General features: G+C 39.3%; 1 protein-coding gene across 4 annotated transcripts; it reads left to right on the top strand.

Moving 5' to 3' along the window:
- Positions 1-565: 565 nt before the first annotated feature.
- LOC149146601 (putative carbohydrate esterase At4g34215) lies at positions 566-17090 on the top strand. 4 transcript variants are annotated; one of them, XM_089446675.1, is made up of 4 exons: positions 566-1335; positions 1440-1774; positions 16082-16342; positions 16586-17090. In XM_089446675.1, exons 1-4 carry the CDS (start codon positions 1158-1160, stop codon positions 16589-16591), a joined length of 780 nt encoding a protein of 259 aa, XP_089302801.1. In that variant the 5' UTR covers positions 566-1157; the 3' UTR covers positions 16592-17090. The 4 variants fall into 4 exon arrangements, with proteins under 4 accessions (XP_089302801.1, XP_089302802.1, XP_089302800.1 ...); XM_089446676.1 differs by having other exon boundaries at positions 567-1335; positions 16082-16292; XM_089446674.1 differs by having other exon boundaries at positions 576-955; positions 1087-1335; positions 16082-17090.
- The last annotated feature ends 2100 nt before the right edge of the window (positions 17091-19190 follow it).

Below are 19190 nucleotides of genomic sequence, written 5' to 3'. Positions count from 1 at the left end.
TATATGTACATTTTTACATGTGAAACTTGCCCAAAAAAAATACGATATCGTTACTTGAAAACTGCGATAAGGGATTTCTAAAATCTTCAAACCAACCTTAAAAATTAAAAATGTAATCGAGTAGGATTAATCAAAATTACAGATAATTTTGCTATAGCATGGTCCCTTGTCAAAGGCATTTACAATCAGCATGGCTCCTTATCAAAGGCATTTATGACATCGAAGAAAATTGGCCTGAACGGTAGAATTTTTGTCAGAATCCGATAATAATAATTTTACTCAAAATGTTGTGTTTGAATGGGATTTTTTTTAAGTCGAAATAGATTCAACAGTATTAAAAATTCACTCAAAATCTTAAATGTTAAAGTGTTTACAGCATTAAAAATTTACTCAAAATCTTAAAACTCGCCCAAAATCTGAAAGTTTTGACGGCAATAACCAAAATTTCAAAATTTTCTGCCTAATCTTAAATGTTGAAGTGTTTTACAGCATTAAAAACTTACTTAAAATCTTAAAGCTCACTCAAAATCTTAAAGTTTTGACAGCAATAACCAAATCTTCAAAAATTTCTGCCTAATTTATCATAATATCAACGGAATTTCCATTATTTTCCGGCTAATTTGTGTAGACTAAGCTACGAGGAATTATGGTACGCGTAATTTAAACGTCTCCACTTCTCTTTCTGTGGCATTTCAACTTCGAAACTGCAGTTTTGCTATGACAAAGATGTAATCTCATCTATTCATAAATACCATTTTTGGGATTTTAAATATCTATGAATACCATTTTTGGGATTTTAAATATCTTTGAATCCATCTGGATGATCAGAAATACAAACCTAACAGCGGATCACTCAGATCTATAATTTGCCGGATTCGGACAAAGTTGAGGGCATTAATCAACTCAGGCAATTCTTACTGTTTACGGACTTCCTACCCAGAATTTGCAGCGACAGGTATGCTGACAGAGTGGATAATGTTAGCCCAACGGATGGGGTTCCGGCTCAGCCCATTGTTGACCCAGATGCCTTTGACTGTTAGCTCGCTGTCAAAAAAGTTCTGAATCTCTGTGCGTGATATGTGACAGGATGTAATGTTGATCGTATTTGGCTCTATATATAATGCCTAAGAACAGTTACTACTGTTAAGGCAGTGAAAATGGATATTTTCGTTCTCTCAGGACAGAGCAACATGTCGGGCAGGGGAGGAGTTCATGGTTCTCATTGGGATCATTTCCTTCCTCCAGAATGCAAAGCACACCCTTCAATTCTCAGGCTCAACTCACATCTTCATTGGGAGCAAGCTCATGTTCCTTTGCATGCCGATATAGATAAACGTAAGTACGTGTGCCCTTTCTCTCTCTGTGTATGTATATAAATCAGAGTTGAAACTATGCATAACAATTTGGTATTACTGCTTCTTGCTGAACGTTGAATGCAGACAAAGTGTGTGGAGTAGGTCCTGGAATGATATTTGCAAACACTATACTGAAGCATTATAAAGATCCCGAAAAAGCTCGTATTGGTTTAGTTCCCTGTGCCATTGGAGGTACCGCCATCAAAGAATGGGAAAAGGGCAGCACACTCTACAAGAATATGATAACTAGAACCAAGGCAGCTCTCAATCATGGAGGCGTTCTAAGAGCAATTCTGTGGTATCAAGGCGAAAGTGATACAGAATCTGAGAAGAATGCTAATAGTTATAAGCATAATCTCGAGAGACTTATCCATGATTTCCGCTCTGATCTGCAACATCCCGATCTCCTTTTCATACAGGTAATGCGTTTTCAACTTTTCTCATTCTGTTTATTCAGTTGGGTATTTTCGATATCGGTTTTGTACGGCGTATTCTCTGCTCTAAAGGGGTGCCTCGGCCTAAAGTTTTTCTTGCTTTGAATAAAGATTTGGGGCCTGACCTGCTCTGTAAATTATGTGCTTTGTACTAAAAGAAAACTAATGTTCGATCTTCCTGGGAGGATAAAATTGTCTCGACAGGGAAAATGATTAGAAACTCGATTTTACTTTCACAAGAACAATACAAGACGTCAAAGAGTCATAATATAATTAGCCCCCCAACATTTCGGCAATCCATCCCCACTGTTTCTCCTTCCCTCACTCTAGCCTCTATCTTGAATACTTGTGACCTGAATATTCCCCTCTAGTGTAAGCAACGCCTCAAAGCCACATACAGATCAAACAAATCAGAGAGTGCTACCATGCTATTCTTGAGTAACCTCTGAACTTATTGCTAAAGGCCTGCGGTTCATTCCACTTCACACCAAGCGTTAAGAAGCCGAAACAGATATATGTATAATCTGCAAGTCGTTGAAAATATGTAAGTGCGCTATCCCTTGAGCTGTGTATATATGCTCATCTCTTATTTGTAATTTATCATTGTGTTCCTTCATTCATTCTTAATAGAGTGTTTTGCCTAGGCACACCTAGCAAGTGTAACGCTCTTTTTTGTTCATGGGTTTTTTGTCTCTCTAATACACTTGTTCTTGGGTTATTATTCTCGCTAGGGTTGCACCCCTGGCTGTTTTCTTTTCAAGAGTTGGTCTGCCCTGGTGCTGATTTATTTTATCATTATTGTTGAGTTAGGGTTTATGTTGTTTCCATTCAATTCTTGCACTATTTCTTGTAAATCTCAACATGTTATTAGAGCAGGTGTGAACTTCACTCAATTCAGCAATTTATCCAAAGATTTTCTGCTAGTGGCATCACTTTATTGCTACAGAACTACAACTTTTGGATCATTTCCTTTTATGGTTCCCTAGGGTATAAACCCGTGAATCAAGGGATCACTCCATTTGTGGATCCAAAGATTTTGGCTAGTGGCATCACATAAAGCCTCTTTGTGACTACGGAACTAGAGGTTTTGGATCATCTCTTTCTTAGGGTCTTCTATGGTTTAAAGTCACCTTCAAGAATAGGACATTTTTTCTATGGCTTTCCTAGGGTTTAAACTCTCCTTCAAGATCAGCGCTATCTTCCTTCCTTTGTTCCAACAACCCTATGATGGTCATCAGATAGCATTATGGTAGAGTTTTCGACTTATTGCTCTTGTTAGTGCTCTCACCCATTTGGCATTCTTTTTGAAGAAAAGTGGGTCATCTATTAGTAGCTACTCTAATGACCTTAGGAATCATGCACTTTTGTTTAATGTTATGGGCATATCAGCATGAATCATGGGACAAACTAGATGGTTGACCACTCTGGATTGTATCGTTGTTCCCACACTTGACTCAGGAGGTTAGTCTTTGACTCTACTCTAGTGGGACCTCCTTTAAGGCCTTTTGGTTTAAGAAGGGCATTACTGGGGAGGCACAAATTGATACAATATTATAACGTTTCCGCATAATCAATACTTTACCACTTTTCATCCTTCCTCATTATTCATGTCCAATCCTTGGATTGATTGTCATCGATCATTGGGATTGGCACCCTATATCCAGATCCTTGTCTCAGGGCCTAGAAACTTGGTCCCAAAGGTTGACGCAATTGAAAGAACGATAAAAGCATAGAAAGCCACAAGAAAAAGAAAATGTAAAATGAAAAAGGTTGATGGCACTTATTTAGCACATGGGAAAAAGCCTAGCATGAGCTCACCCCCCTCATTAGCCATCACCCTATTCCTCAAGCATTTAATGCTTCATCTAAAATAAAGGAACTCTTACATGCCCCAACTCTGATAAGTGAGATATTGTTATTAGTTTTTGTAGCATCGGATGGTGTTCTAGTCTCGACTTTGATCAGAGGGGCTAAGAAACACTAGGACTCCAAACCCAGAAACTGTTTCTGGAAAATCCACCTAGAAGCAACTCAATTAAGTTAATTAATTGATAATTAAATTTTTAATAAGTCAAACTTAGGAAAAATGATTAATTAACAATAATTAATTGAGAAAGGTGAGATTTCTCTAGAAAATCACACAGATCAACTCAGAAATGATCTTAGCCATCGATAAGGATTTAATCGTGGTCGTTGGTGATCCAACTAGAGATTATAAGAGGAGATCGATGGGGTTGATAGAGAACACACTTGAGGTCGAGTTTGTTGGCAGTGATCGAGTTTCCCAGTTGCAGTGATTCAGCAGAGGAGAGTTCAAGCCAAAGAGGGGACACAAAGATAGTGAGGGGCAGAGATAGTGAGTCCGGAGGAGGATTTCTAGTTCCGAAGAGGCAACAACAAGTGACAGGATTATTCGATAGTGAGGATGCACATAAGCTTCAACAGAGCAGTTCGATTTAGCTATAGAGGAGGTCGATTTAGCTTCCAGAGGTCGGGAAAGTTTTCCAAAGGTTTGGAGAGTCAATTCCAGTGATAGTGTTAAAATTGGCAACTAGGGCCAAACTCCATGCGGGTCATCTTTTATATGGCAATTGATATTTTTCTTGGATCCCTCTCATCGAGAGGTGTAGGATTGATCTCAAGATCATCCGATTCCGATAAGTATTCATGGAGTTATGAATTTATTTGCGTTATAAGACAATTCGTCAAGGTCGGCCAGCGACCAAATAAACCCCACATGTGCTCAACGTTTTAGTATAAATAGAGGTGGCCTTCAAGTCATTTCAACACACTTGGGATCTCTTCCTCTCTCTACTTGTCTTTGGGTTTTAGTAGGAAGAGAGATCCTAAGGAATAACGTTGCCTTGATCTAGAAGCCGGAAAAGCCAGAACTGCGGGAAAAGTCGGAACTGCTGGAAAAGCCGGAAATGCCGGAAAAGTCGGAACTGCTAGAAAAGCTGGAAAAGTTGGAACTGCCAGAAAAGCTAGAACTGCCGGAAAAGCCGGAAATGCCGGAAAAGCCGGAACTGCCAAAAAAGACGAAATTGCCGGAAAAGCTGAAAAAGCTAGAACTGCTAGAAAAGCTGGAAATGCCGGAAAAGCTGGAAAAGCCGGAACTGCCAGAAAAGCTAGAAAAGCTGGAAATGCCGTAAAAGCTGGAATTGCTAGAAAAGCCGGAAATGCCGAAACAGTCGGAACTGCCGGAATTGCCGAAAATGCCGGAATAGCCGGAACTACCGGAAAAGCCTGTCTAGACTGTCGGAACTGCCGGGAACAATCGGAATTGCCGGGAACAGTCGGAACTACCAGAACTGCTGAAACAGCTGGAGCATCTGTCTCCGAAGGAGAGCAGCATGCAAGGGACAACTAACTAACATTGGGACAGTTGTATGGTACTTAGCAGCAAATACACCAAGCATGCAATGTTACAGCTAGCATGCAAGGGACAACAAGCATGCGAAGGACAACAAGCATGCTAGGGACAACAAGCAAGCAAGAGACAACAAACAAGCAAGGTGCAGCCAACACATAGGTCAAGATGGCAACATGGTGCAGCAATGGCACATAATGCAGTACAGTGATGGGTACAGTCATGATTAATGAAGCGTGATGAGATGCAACATAGTGATGATGGGTGCAGCATGGTGACGAAATGAAACATAACGATAGGTGAAGGAGTCACCTTGGAGAATTAGTTGAAGCAACATGTCTTCAACTGATCTCATGTATCATCTTCTTAGAGATGATCTATGCTCTTATCTAGATAAGTCAAAGTGTTGACTTCTGTTGTAAACGTACTGTCTCTCTCTCTCTCTCTGCTGAACTATTGAAGAGCATATAAGAAGAATTGATCAAGGGTTTCCCCAGATTGGGATTTGTCCCTGGCTAGCGCCACATCTTGTGTCCTCTTGTCTTGGCTTGTTTTCTGCAATTTATGTTTATGTTCTATCTGTAGTTTACTTTAATGCTGATGTGATTGCTAATCTGGAAAAGATATGGAGCTAACTGTGAAAATTGAAATAAATTTCTCTAAGCATAGAACATACCTAAAATTAACATGGTATCAGAGTTGAGGTGAAGACAATGCCCAAGCAAGAATGAAAGAGCAATCACCGAAGATAGTTGGGAAAGGACAAAAGGGTCAGTGGATTCCTCATCCCTCTTCAAATTCACCAAGGGTGAAGTCAAAGCAGAGAATATTATCAGAATGGTGCAGCGGAATATGGCCTACCTAAAGATCACTTCATTGGAAGACCTGATCTCAGGGTGGAAGGAAAGGCAGAGAACTAGTTCAGCCATTATGTGAAGGAGTGTCCGAATGGCAGGGGCACATCACTTGATGATGATAACAATCATTCTAGGGACATCTTCAATGATCAAAGGAATGACAAGTAATGCAGGTCATCAAGGAAATGGCCGAATCTTCATAGAAAGCAAGGAACCCCAGGTATGAAGAGTCAAATGTTGTTTTTGATAAGATAAAGAAGCGTTATCTTGTATTGGCCCTTTCTTTCAAATTCTTTGGGAATTTGGCTTATAGATTGTAGTGCTTCAAGGCACTTCATCGGATAGATGGGTGCACCCTCTAATTTGGTAGAGATGCAAACAATCGTGGGATTATACTTGGAGCCGATGCCACCTATCCCGGAAAGGGTGTAGGGAATGTTAACTCTCAATTGAATAAGGGTAACTCGATTCATTTATAGAATCTCTTTTACGTACCTGATCGCAAGAAGAACCTAGTGTCCATCTCGGAAATGGAAGTCAAAGGTTTCAGGGTGGCATTCATCGATGGAAAGGTACATGTTCAAAGATGCTTTTTCTCATGGGTTCAGGGTTGGCAATTTGTATCAAGTTGCAGGATGGTCCATTGGGGATCATGTCAATTGACATACCTCATCTATAACACTGGAGGTCTACCTATGGGGCCCTACCTGATGTGAGTCAAATGGTGATAGGGATGTCTGAATTCAAGTAGAGCATGAAAGTACATGTCTGAGATGTACCGAAGGAAAATCTTATAAGGGGACCATTCCTCTCATGCAGCAGGTCCACGGTTTTGGAACAACCCAAGGAGTTTGAGATTCATGATCGGGAATCTCATGTATACATGTGGAAGAAAGCCCTCTATGGCTTGAAGCAAAACACCCCGGGCGTAGTATGAGAGGATTGATAGCTGTCTGATGAAGCTGAGATTCACTAGGAGTGAAACTGATCCAAACCATTACCCGAAGGTTGTGGATGATAGACCTCTCATACTGGAACCTTATGAGGACGACCTATTTCTGATAGGTGCAGACCCTCTCATTTGCAGAAGTAAGAGGGAGTTGGATTCCGGATGTGGAATGATAAACTGCAAGCCTATGACTACCTTGAGGATCTTAACTTTCAGAAGTTATATGGTAGTGATGTCGGACCAGATTTGGGAAATGCCTCTGAGTTTCATAAACTCATTCGCGTTAATGTTCTTGGTGAACTTTCGTTCGGACATATGTTTTACAGTTAGCATGGTGAGCTCATATTTGGTTGAGCCTCACGAGATTGGTGCCAAGAATATTCTGAGATGTCTTCGGGGCACAATCTCTCATGGATTGAGATACACTGCTGGAAATATGAAACTGCATGATTATTCGAATGCTAACTGGGCAGGTAGTGTGGAGGATCACTAGAGCACTTCTCAGTGCTGGTTCTCTTTGGGTTCTGCTTCGATATCATGTATGAGCAGGAAGCAGAAGTCGGTTGCTATAAGCACCGCCGAGACCGAATACATAGCTACAAATATGATCTCGTGTGAAGCTGCATGGTTGCAGAAGCTCTTAAATGAGCTGTTTGTACACATGATGAATACCACTGTGATTCTTTGTGACAACCAGAGGGGGGATTCGATTATTGAGGAATCCCGTATTCGATGATTTCTCCAGCAGATAGACATCAGATACTGCCTTATCTGCGATATGGTAAGTCGATGAGTGAGGAGGCTCCATCGCATTCAGACTTATGTACAGGTCGCAGACGTTTTGTCAAAGCCCCGGGGAAAGGTCAAATCTGTGACTTTCCTGAACGACTTGGAGTCGTTGAGAGACCTTCTTATAAGGGTCCTGCATGTTGCATGCATTGAGCTCTGGAAGCTCTGGGGGGCTTGGGGTAGTTACTGGAGCAACATACAACCACAAGGCGACTCAGCCTCCCCTGGTGGTGCGCTATGAACAGGATGATTAGTTCTTCTGTGGGCTGGGATGATTAGTTCTCTCGTGGCAACTGTGGAACAGGATGATTAGTTCTCCCGTGGCAACTGTGGAACAAGATGATTAGTTCTCCTGTGGGCCAGGATGATTTGTTCTCCGTGGCGACTATGGAACATGATGATTAGTTCTCCTGTGGGCTAGGATGATTTGTTTTCCATGGCAACTGTGGAACAAGATGATTAGTTCTCCTGTGGGCTAAGATGATTAGTTCTTTGTGGCATCCACTGATAGGATGATTTGTTCTCCTGTGGACAGAATGATTAGTTCTCCTGTCGAGGCATCCTACCCATGCAGTCTGGGTCTCATGGGAAGTACCTCTCATCTGATCAATGAGCAGAGAAATGAGGATAAGGACCATAGTAGTACTATCGATGGACGCATCGCTGTATCTACCGTACTCCCTATGCTAGGATGACCTCCATTGATCTGGGATCAATGAAACTGTTCTGGGATCAGTATAAGTGGTTTGAGACATTCTCTTGTGACATTGATCTGGGATCAGTACGAGTGGTTTGAGACACTCTCTTGTGATATTGATTTGGGATCAATAAAACTGACTTTGGGTCGGTAAGAGTGATGTGACACTCTCTTCAGATGAAACTGACTTCGGGTCAGTAGAGAATGGTATGAGACATTCTCGATCAATTCTTCTTCTTCATGGTTCGACAAAGCAGAGCAGAGCAGAGCAAAGCTCAGCAGATCAAAGCAGAGCAAAGCTCAGTAGAGCAGAGCAGTGCAGGGCACTGATGGCAGAGATAGTACAGTCGGACATATGGATCAACGGATGGAGTTCTCCCTAGTTGAGAGGGAGTGTTAAAATTGGCAACTAGGGCCAAACTCCATGTGGGTCATTTTATTTATGGCAATTGATATTTTTCTTGGATCCCTCTCATCGAGAGGTGTAGGATTGATCCAAATATCGTCCGATTCCGATAAGTATTCATGGAGTTATGAATTTATTTGCGTTATAAGACAATTCGTCAAGGTCGGCTAGCAACCAAATAAACCCCACATGTGCTCAACGTTTTAGTATAAATAGAGGTGGCCTTCAAGTCATTTCAACACACTTTGGATCTCTTCCTCTCTCTAATTGTCTTTGGGTTTTAGTACGAGTAGAGATCCTAAGGAATAACGTTGCCCTGATCCAGAAGGCGGAAAAGCCGAAACTGTGGGAAAAGTCAGAATTGCCGGAAAAGTCGGAACTGCCGGAAAAGTTGGAATTGCCAGAAAAGCCGGAACTGCCGGAAAAGCCAGGAATTGCTGGAAAAGCCGAAAATGTCGGAAAAGCTGGAACTGCCGAGAAAGCCGGAACTGCCAGAAAAGACAGAACTGTTGGAAAAGTCGGAAAAGTCAGAAAAGCTGGAAATGCCGGAAAAGTTGGAACTACCAGAAACGTCGGAAACGCCGGAACTGCCGGAAAAGCTGGAAATGCCGAAAAAGCCGAAAATGCCGGAAATACCGGAACTGTCGGAAAAGCCGGAACTGTTGGGACTGCTGGAACTGCCGGGAACAACCGGAACTGCCGGGAACAACCGAAACTACCAGAACTGCCGGGAACTGCCGAAACAGCTGGAGCATCTATCTCTGAAGGAGAGCAACATGCAAGGGACAACTAACTAACATTGGGACAATTGTATGGTACTTAGCGGCAAATACACTAAGCATGCAATGATACAACTAGCATGCGAGGGACAACTAGCATGCAACAACAAGCATGCTAAGGCCAACAAGCATGCTAAGGACAACAAGCAAGCAAGGGACAACAAGCAAGCAAGGTGCAACCAACACATAGGACAGGATGACAACATGGTGCAACAATGGCACATAATGCAGTACAGTGATGGGTATAGTCATGATTAATGAAGCGTGATGAGATGCAACATAGTGATGATGGGTGCAGCATGGTGTAGCGCGGTGAGGTGCAGCATGATGACGAAATGCAACACAACGATAGGTGAAGGAGTCGCCTTAGAGAATTAGTTGAAGTAGCATGTCTTCAACTGATCTCATGTATCATCTTCTTAGAGATGATCTATGCTCTTATCTAGATAAGTCAAAGTGTTGACTTCTGTTGTAAATGTACTCTCTCTCTCTCTCTCTCTCTCTCTGCTGAACTATTGAAGAACATATAAGAAGAATTGATCAAGGGTTTCCCCACATTGGGGTTTGTCCCTGGCTAGCGCCACATCTTGTGTCCTCTTGTCTTGGCTTGTATTCTGCGATTTATGTTTATGTTCTATCTGTAGTTTACTTTAATGCTGATGTGATTGCTAATCTGGAAAAGATATGGAGCTAACTGTGAAAATTGAAATAAATTGCTCTAAGCATAGAACATACCTAAAATTAACAGATAGAAACAGGCAAGACGGCTTGATTAGATAGGGTTTCTAGCCACACGTGTGAGGGTCTGTGTAGAGGTAGCATAAAATTGCCTATCAAGGGTTGGAAGACCAACTTTCAGAGGGAGCCATGTTCTAAGATTGCTTGTGGAGTGAGAGAAATTTTCTCTCAAACTATTTTTGTCAGATTTTATTGATTGGATAGCTAGTTGGGCATCCATAGATTGTACTCAAAAAATTCTCACTACTGGAAGCTTTGATTTCATGTTAAATCTCCTAGTACTAGGCTACTAGCCCATATTTATTTTATTGCAACAATTATTTATTCCTTGAAATTTATTCTATTATCCAAATAAATTTTAATTTTTTGAAAATAAAATTAATAGTAGTTTAACTTCTAAAAATTTATAGGCAATGGAGATGAAACAAAGAGAGATAATCATCATAACAATAGATAAACACTCACAACAATTCCCCGTCATTAATTAATATAAGGAAAATCAGGGTTTCAACCCACAAAGAAATTACAAGGAAATATGCATGGACTGGACCCTGCAACTTGACCCCACTGGAAGAATTTAGCCCTATGAATTTTGACCCACTGGAACTTAGCATCTGAAGCAATTTGGCTTGGAGAATTTCAGCCCACCTCTCACTAGCAACTCGACCCCGCGCCTTCCCCGTGAACAATTTCTGCCTCAGGAAATTTGGCCTTATCAAATAGGTCTCTCCAACAATTCAACCTCCTCCTCGCTTTGGTAATTTTGGCCCTGTAATCTCCAATAATTTAGCCTTGAAATGCTCTTGAATCCAGTTGCTCCCTTCCTCCTCTGCGCTACAGTCTAGATGTGCCTCTTACTCTTGAGAAAATCACTTTCTCCACTTGTGTGTCTTCACCTCTCCCTTAGGCTTATTTTATAATATTCATCAAACCCAAATTCTTAACCCTAATATCCTTTCTAGGAGATTAACAATTGAGATTATTTCTAAGTCAAATAATTTTATTATTTTTCCTTAGAAATTGAATTAATAGTCCACAATAATTATTTGACTTTAACTATTGTACGTTTCCTAAGTTAGACTTAAGAAAGAAGACATAAATCACTTACTCTATCAAACAAGCACCTGAATGAGCAATAAATAATCTCCTACATGCTTAAGACACCAAGCCTATGTACAAGGCATTCCAAAGCTACCTCAAGCTTCAAGAAAAATTTGGACCAAGGAAGAATTTGGCCTCATGAAAATAGTTGCTCTGGAAGATGAATTGGCCCTAGCAAATCTCATCCCTTTACTTACAAATTTCGGACCTTCTAGCCATACAACCTGCACACTGGAATTTTTAGCCTGTCCAAGGAAAACTTGGCCTCCAAGTTTCGGCCCAACTGCTGGAAGTTTTGGCCCTTTCTCACAGTCTCGGTTTGCTCAAGATATTTTACGCTCTCTCCTCTAATTTTCTTCCCCCTTCAAAAATGTTGGCCCTCACATATTCTCCTTTCAAAAAATAGTTGCAGACTTTCCTCTTTCTCCTCAGTCACTTGAGTCCCCCACTCACGGGAACATCACTTTTTAAACAAGCAAATGTGTGCGACTTCATCCTCTACCTTAGGTTTTCTTTGTAATTTCAAATTGAGCAAAATCCCTAAACCTCAATCTCCAAAGTGATAGACGGCTAGGATTAAATCCTAACCCACTTAGATCAGTGGTCGAGATTAGATTTAAGTCACTTAAATAAATAATTATTTATCCCTAGAAATTTGCTCAATTAACCAACATTAATGAATTAAATTAATTAATGTGCTTTTTCTAAATTAAAATTAAGAAAGAGGTCTATTAGTTGCTCCTCTCAAACACCACCTGAAGATGACTTCTTCTTCTACATGCTTAGAGACAAGCCTATGCAGAAGACTCTCTGAATGTTGAAGAATGTAACTAGGTTTGGTCTTCATAATTCTATCTGAGTCATAATGAAATATATTTATCAAAAGAAAGGAAAATAATTCAATTATTAATTAAATTGACTTATTCATCTGTAGGCTATTTGATTAAATTAAATTGGATGGAATAAATGACAACCTCATTAGCCTGGAAACTATAGCCTGATCAAAATTGTGCTATAATTGGTTTTGACTATTGATATCTAAGGCATTATTGTCTCAAAAATGGATTCTAGGGTTTGAAATATATCATAGTAGAGTTTATCATATCTCTGAAAGTAATATTGAGGCCCTAGATATAATGAGATTGATATCTTGATTTACTTTAAATGATGTAATCTAGGGTATACCAAAACCCTAGTAAGAAGTTGAGGTTTAGAAGTATGTGTCTCTTGCTAATTATGAACCTAATTAAGTTTAGGTATTTGATGTCTAAAGTATAATGCTTCCATGATTCTGATATAGTTAACTTCATGCTTCTATATATGTATTTGGTTGTACTTGTTGTTTAAGTTATGCAGGTACATAATCTTCAAGATGTTGAAGATATTCATGGGTAAAGTTGACTTGATTGGTGAGCATGATGAAGGAAGTTATATGAATGATGATCAAGATAACTTTGATAAGAAGGAACGAAGCCATGATAGACTCTCCAATGTTATAGAAAGTAGTTGATCTCCCTAAGTTAAGAGGGAGCCTGGATAAAAGAAAGGATATATCTCCCAAGTTGAGAGGGAGGGCATCTTATGATGGATACCTTGAAGAAAAAATTGGAGAATGTATATTGAGGATGTCTGGGTATTGCTGAAGAAATTAAGGTTTTCGACTAGTTGCATATGAATAACTTGATATAAGTGGCATCAAGATGATTGAAGACCCCGAAGGTTTGTGTTTACTTATGTGTATTTGAAAGTTTGTTACTGATTGGGGTTGTGTTTGTACAGGTAAATCTCTCGAAGTTTTGGAAATCATGTTTTGCATGCTTAATTTATTTGATGTTACCGATCTGTTTGATCGGGAGAGATTTTTTGTTACCGATTTGAATAATCGGGAGTGTTGAGGCATCGTGTGTAATACAAAATGCTTGGGAGGACATTTGGTCGACTTGTGTGTTGATGTCTAGTTCCCGAAGTAGGGATAGTGGCGTTGGTCATAAAGCTCTGACCTTGCTTTACACACCTAGATCCCTGGGTAGATGGTTAGTAAGCCTGATGGTACCTATAGAGTGGAACGAACAAAGTTCATTCTTCAAGATAAATACTCCAAAAGACTTGGAATATGTAGATCTCCATTGAGATATAAGAATATATATTAAAATGTATGAATGAGAATGATACAAATGAGAGTGAGGGCATGCTTATATACCCTAGGTAGGTGCCTCTTCATGGAAGCTCATGTCCCATTTAGACATTGCCTCTTCAGTAATAATTACTAATTAATTAATCATTATACAATTACCATCATTATTTATATTATATTATTTATATATATTTTATTCATAACATAGAGGTTGAAAGCTTTAGTCCATCTTAGTCCCACATGGATAGATTGCTCTGGTCAGGAATCTAGTCCGTGGCACCGTGTGTACCTAAACCTAAGTTGCATGAAACGGGAAACGGGTACGAGTTTCTGAAACAGGGACGGGTACGAAACGTGACCCCCCCAAATTTTGGAAACAGGGAAACGTAATATATATATATATATATATTAGGACATTTAAGAAATATGTGCAATCATAAAGCATATATGATACATTCTAATTTATCACATTATGATTAAATTGTCAATTGTCAATGCATAAACTTTAAGTTTTTAAATTTACATCACATTTACTCATGAATGATCACATAATGAAAATAGCAATATCCAAAATCAGCCACGAGAAATTTCTAATTTCTTGTCTCGTGCTTGATTTGGAGCCTTCTCCTACATAGTCGAACGACCTTAGTGCTCTTGATTAAATACAAGTTACATACCCTAGTACCCTACATGCTCTTGATTATTGGGAGTCTCTCCTACATAGAGGGCTTGGTTCTCTTGATTAAATACAAGTTCCATACCCTAGTACATAACAAAATCCAATGGAAACATTGCAATCCCCCCAATCCTGAAATCCTGAAAAATAGATAAGTCTACTGGATTTTGAGTGAAATTTAAAATTCTACTTTCTCCATATGAAATCCAATGAGGGCGAAACCACTCTCAAACATCCTGAGTCATTTCATGGTAATGTTAAAAATTTAAGTAAAAGGATGAAAATGAAAAATAAAGGAGAATGTCACTTTTACTTAAAAAATTTAACATTACCATGAACTGCATATCAACACTAGGGCTATAGGCTTGAACATTAGGCTACCCCACTAAAAAAATACTCTTTTTTATAACTTGAGAGGCATCTAGAAGCATCCAGAAGATATTTTAGTCGCCCAATAAAAAATTAGAAGCGAAAAAAATTTAAAGAAAATACAAGAAAAAGTCAACTTAGAAGAGGAAACTCCACCGTATAGCCTGAAAACGTGTTTCCGGCCGTGCTAGCCACGTTTTCTCCTCGAGAAACGGGCCACTACGGCCGGAAACGAGTTTCCAAGCCGTACGGTACAAGTTTCCTCATTTCCGTTTCGTTTCCGGCCGGAAACGGACCCTTCTCCAACGTTTCCTGCAACTTGGACCTAAACTCTTCGTGGTTTGAGATCTTCCAAGAATTTGTATATATGTGTAATTATGAATACCTCCCTAGTAAAGAGGGAGTGTTGAAGAATGTAACTAGGTTTGGTCTTCATAATTGTATTTGAGTCATTATGAAATATATTTATCAAAAGAAAGAAAAAGAAATTTTATTATTAATTAAATTGACTTATTAAAGCATGGGTTTCATGCTTGGGTCAATTTTTTTTAGGTCAAAGTCTCCACTGTAGACCTTTAAGGTTTATGTCAAGTGTCCTTGCCCATGTCATATTGTAAAGTACCCTTCTTGGAAATTATTTGTCAAAGAAAAAAAATATTTTATTGTAAAATAGGTCATTTAGGCCTCCTCCACCAAGTTGGCCTCAAGGAAATCAAGTCGGCCTCAAACATGGTAATTCAACCTCACCAAAAGCCTATATATTGGAGCAGCTTGACCTCATTTGTCACACTCTCTCAACAAGTTCAATTTGCAGTAAAAGTGCTGTAAACTAGTTGCAGTAAAAAGTGCGAAGTTGCTGGTGAAGAAGGAGAGAAGTTGGAAGAAGGAAATCGAGTTTTTGGGTTACCTTTCTCTCATATGTGCGAAGTTATTGAGCTGAAGCTGGGACCAAAATTCTATCTCTGTTGCAGAAGTTCTGAAGCTGGGGATCTACAGTAGCTGGGAGATCGAAATTTCTGCAGTAGTTTCAGTAACTGGGATCAAAGTTTCTGGAATATTGCTGGGCTAAAGCTGCTGAACAAGAAGAGAAGATTGAAGGTCTCTGCATCATAAAAGGCTGACTTGGTGGAGGAGGAAGGTCTGTTGGTCTAGAGTCTTGATTATCTCACTGTCATATGAATCTACTAAAGGAAGAGTTCTTGACTGGGTTAGCATCCCTAATGTTTTGGTATTTGCTTGATGAACTAAGATAAAATAAGAACACAAGAAAGTTAATAAGAACATAAGAATATCACAAGTAATTATCAACATAAGAAAATCTTTCTGTCTTTCTGATTTTTCAACACCGGAGCCACAAGATCAACAAAGCATAAATGTCTTGGATATACATTTGTTTAATGTGTAATTCTGAATGTGGTCTGTTGCAGGTGGCAATAACTGTGGGTGATCCTCCCTATAGTGAATTTGTGCAGAAGGTGAGGGAAGCACAGCTGGGTGTTAGCATCCCTAATGTTTACTGTGTTGATGCCAAAGGACTTCCCCACAAGGAGGACAAATTGCACTTGACAACGGAATCACAGGTGCAGCTGGGAAAAATGCTGGCAGATGTCTATGAATGCCACAGGATTTCTGACAAAGGTAATCCAGTGGCAGTTTTGGATGAAAAAAAGAAGGCTGATTTTGCTCAGGTTGGCCCTGTTGATTGTACTGAATGTTCCCAGGCTTTAGAGCTTTCTGCTGAATGTGATTGGAAGCAACGAGAATTTCTGCCACTGCTGTGATTGGAATAAAAGTTCTTGTTTGAAGCATCTGTTAATATTAGACCTGCTTCCTGCTAGCAGGAATAATTTGTTCAATGATTTCTACATATTATTTTCGTTAAAACTTCATGCAATGCTTTCTTGTTTTGTTTTGTTTGTCTATGTTTACAGTGTTGAGACACTTAAAGCCGCTTGGCATCTGACAGTAGAGTAGACTGGATCTTGTAAAGCACACCAAGGGGTTATAAATCCAAATGCTTACCGTGCGGATGCCTAAGGTCTTTGCCTCAAGAAGGAAAAACTTCACTTGACAACAGAGGCACAGGTGCAGCTGGGCAAAAGACTGGTAGATGTCTGAAAACCACAGGATTTTTGAAAAAAGTTACCTGGTGCTAGTTCATACTCTTGATATGAAAAGGAAGTAGTGTTTCGATCAGGATGGCCTTATTTATAATACTGAATGTTCTTGGGTTTATAGCCTTTTGCTGAATACGAAGTGAAGCAACAACAATTTCCGTTGCTTCTGTGATCTGAATTAAATTTGGAATTTGAATCATTTGATAATATTAGGATTACTTCCTGATAGCCGAAATATTAATATTAGTGTTACTATAGCAGGAATATCAAACTTCGTTCAATGTTTTTCCAATAATATTTTGCTTAAAATTTCATGTAATGCTATCTTGTTCTTCTATGTTGTCTAATAATTAAGCTTACTTTGACGAGGCTTGCGAAGCAACTTGAGATACATAAAGATGTTTGGTATCCACCAAGTGAATCTTATTACGTATTTTACTCTAGTGTAAAATGGGAAAACAGCTGATTTAAGTCCACTTTACATCGTGCCTTGTTTAAGAGTCCAGTGCAAAGCTGCATCTTCATAAGATCAAAACTTAACTGCTCTTACATGAAAGGAGGCAAAGTGGTCCTCACAAACCTTTTTCTGAATGATTTTTTATGAGCAGTTGATTGATATTAGATGATTTACTTATTATGCAATCTTTGCTGCACCTAATAAAAATACTGGTCAAAGATTCCCGAGTGCATCAGCTGACCGGTAATGTTAAAACAAATTAAATTCAGTGCTATTTTTCATAGGCTTTTTTTCTTCTGATATATTATTCCATGTAAGTTACCCTTATTCTGTAGGAACATTGAACCGAAATATTATTTTTAGATTCATAGGCAAATGCAGTTTGGGGACAAATATGATACCTATCTCCTTCTAACACTTGGAGCCTTGTATCTACAAGTTCTCTACAGTTGCGATTTTCAATGGTCTGTTTGTGTTGCTGCCATCTTGCAGAAGGCAATCATCCACCCAAAATTCTCACTGTGATCATCATTGATGTGGTACCTACTCCAATCTATCCAAAGAAATGCCACCTGTTTGCCAGATAAAGATTGATCACTTACCTTTGACAAAGGGTTGTTGGGACTGTGACTAGTCAATATAAACCAGATTGAAATTTACAGTATTTTGCATAAAATCTCGTATTGATTGAGTTAGGTGTAGAATGCAGGCAGCATGGTAGAAAAGGTTGTGGTGCCCTGGGTGCCCATGTCTGTGGTGTATGTGATGCAGGAACGTCTAATTAGAATAATTGATAGTAATAATTGCGCATGTAGAAGTTATAATTAGCTAATTGTTTTATAAGTTGTATGTGCATTTATGTAATGTTTCAAATGGGAAAATTTGGAGATTTCTTGAAATTTAACTCAGCAAATACGTTAAATAAAAATTTCCATTCATTTCACAGAAGATTGCCATCTGCTCCAATGCTTCATTGGTCCTCTCAAAATTGACACTGCAACTGATTGCCATCTGCGCCAATGCTTCATTGGTCCTCTCAAAACTGACACTGCAACTACTAAGCTCTCTTGTGAATTTTGGATGAACTCACCAAGGGAAGAGATGGGTGTTCACCCATTGTCGCTAAATCACCCGAGGGTTTCTGTCCCGAGGCTATTGCGGAAGCTGAGAACTTTTGGTTCTCCAACCCTCCACAAAAAAATACTCAACTCAAGGATGTCCTCAAATGGTCTCCTCCTCCTCTTTTACAGATCAATGGACCCTTCTAGAAGCCTTTATTTTATTATTATTTTAATCACTTAGCACCTTTTCCCTCCTTATATTTTAATTAAAATACCATTTTAATTTGGGAAAATGGTGAATCAGCCACCATTTCTCCTCAGGCCACTGAAATTTACTTCCCACCATCTCATCTTGTAGATCTTCTCATTCTGGTTCCAACGAGCTATTACATTAAGGTGTTCTGTGAAATATTCCTGTCGGAATACAACGTTGAGTGTAAGTAATTAAGTTATGCCTAATAATAACCCTGTATTATGAAAGTTATCAGAATGCAATGGAACGAAAGAAATACTATGCAGATGATGGAATATGCCAAGCAAATGCCATCGGATCCCAGAAAAACTCCTCAAAACTGTTGAGGAAAGAATAAGTAGGTTCAATCTTCATAAATATGAAATGTACTTTTGATTCTTGTATTTTGTAAAAGAAAGAAAAATGATTATTATTATTATTGAGCTTGGGTTTCTTGCCCAAGAAATTTGTTTTATAGGTCAAGCACTAATCGAAAGTGCTTCTAGGATTGTCCTAGGTCAAGAAATCAAATAGGAACATTGTCATAATATGAAGACTCCATCGGGCATCTTGTAAATTGTAAGAATAATTATTTTTGTATTTTACTAAGCCCTCCACGACCAAGTCGGCCCGCCAGTTTGTCAAGTCAGCATAGAAGCTGGAACTTGT

The sequence above is a fragment of the Pinus tabuliformis genome, chromosome X, assembly GCF_031772625.1.
Source record: "Pinus tabuliformis cultivar Carrire ecotype Pingquan chromosome X, CPIR1, whole genome shotgun sequence".
Lineage (NCBI taxonomy): Eukaryota > Viridiplantae > Streptophyta > Pinopsida > Pinales > Pinaceae > Pinus > Pinus tabuliformis.
The sequence above is the reverse complement of the archived record's forward strand: the minus strand, read 5'-3'. Positions and strand labels throughout refer to the sequence as shown.

Coding starts and splice junctions, on each gene's coding strand:
- LOC149146601 (XM_089446674.1), top strand. CDS start 1,158: ATGGATATTTTCGTTCTCTCAGGACAGAGCAACATGTCGGGCAGGGGA. Junction 1,336..1,439: donor GCATGCCGATATAGATAAAC/GTAAGTACGTGT, acceptor CGTTGAATGCAG/ACAAAGTGTGTGGAGTAGGT. Junction 1,775..16,081: donor CCGATCTCCTTTTCATACAG/GTAATGCGTTTT, acceptor GGTCTGTTGCAG/GTGGCAATAACTGTGGGTGA.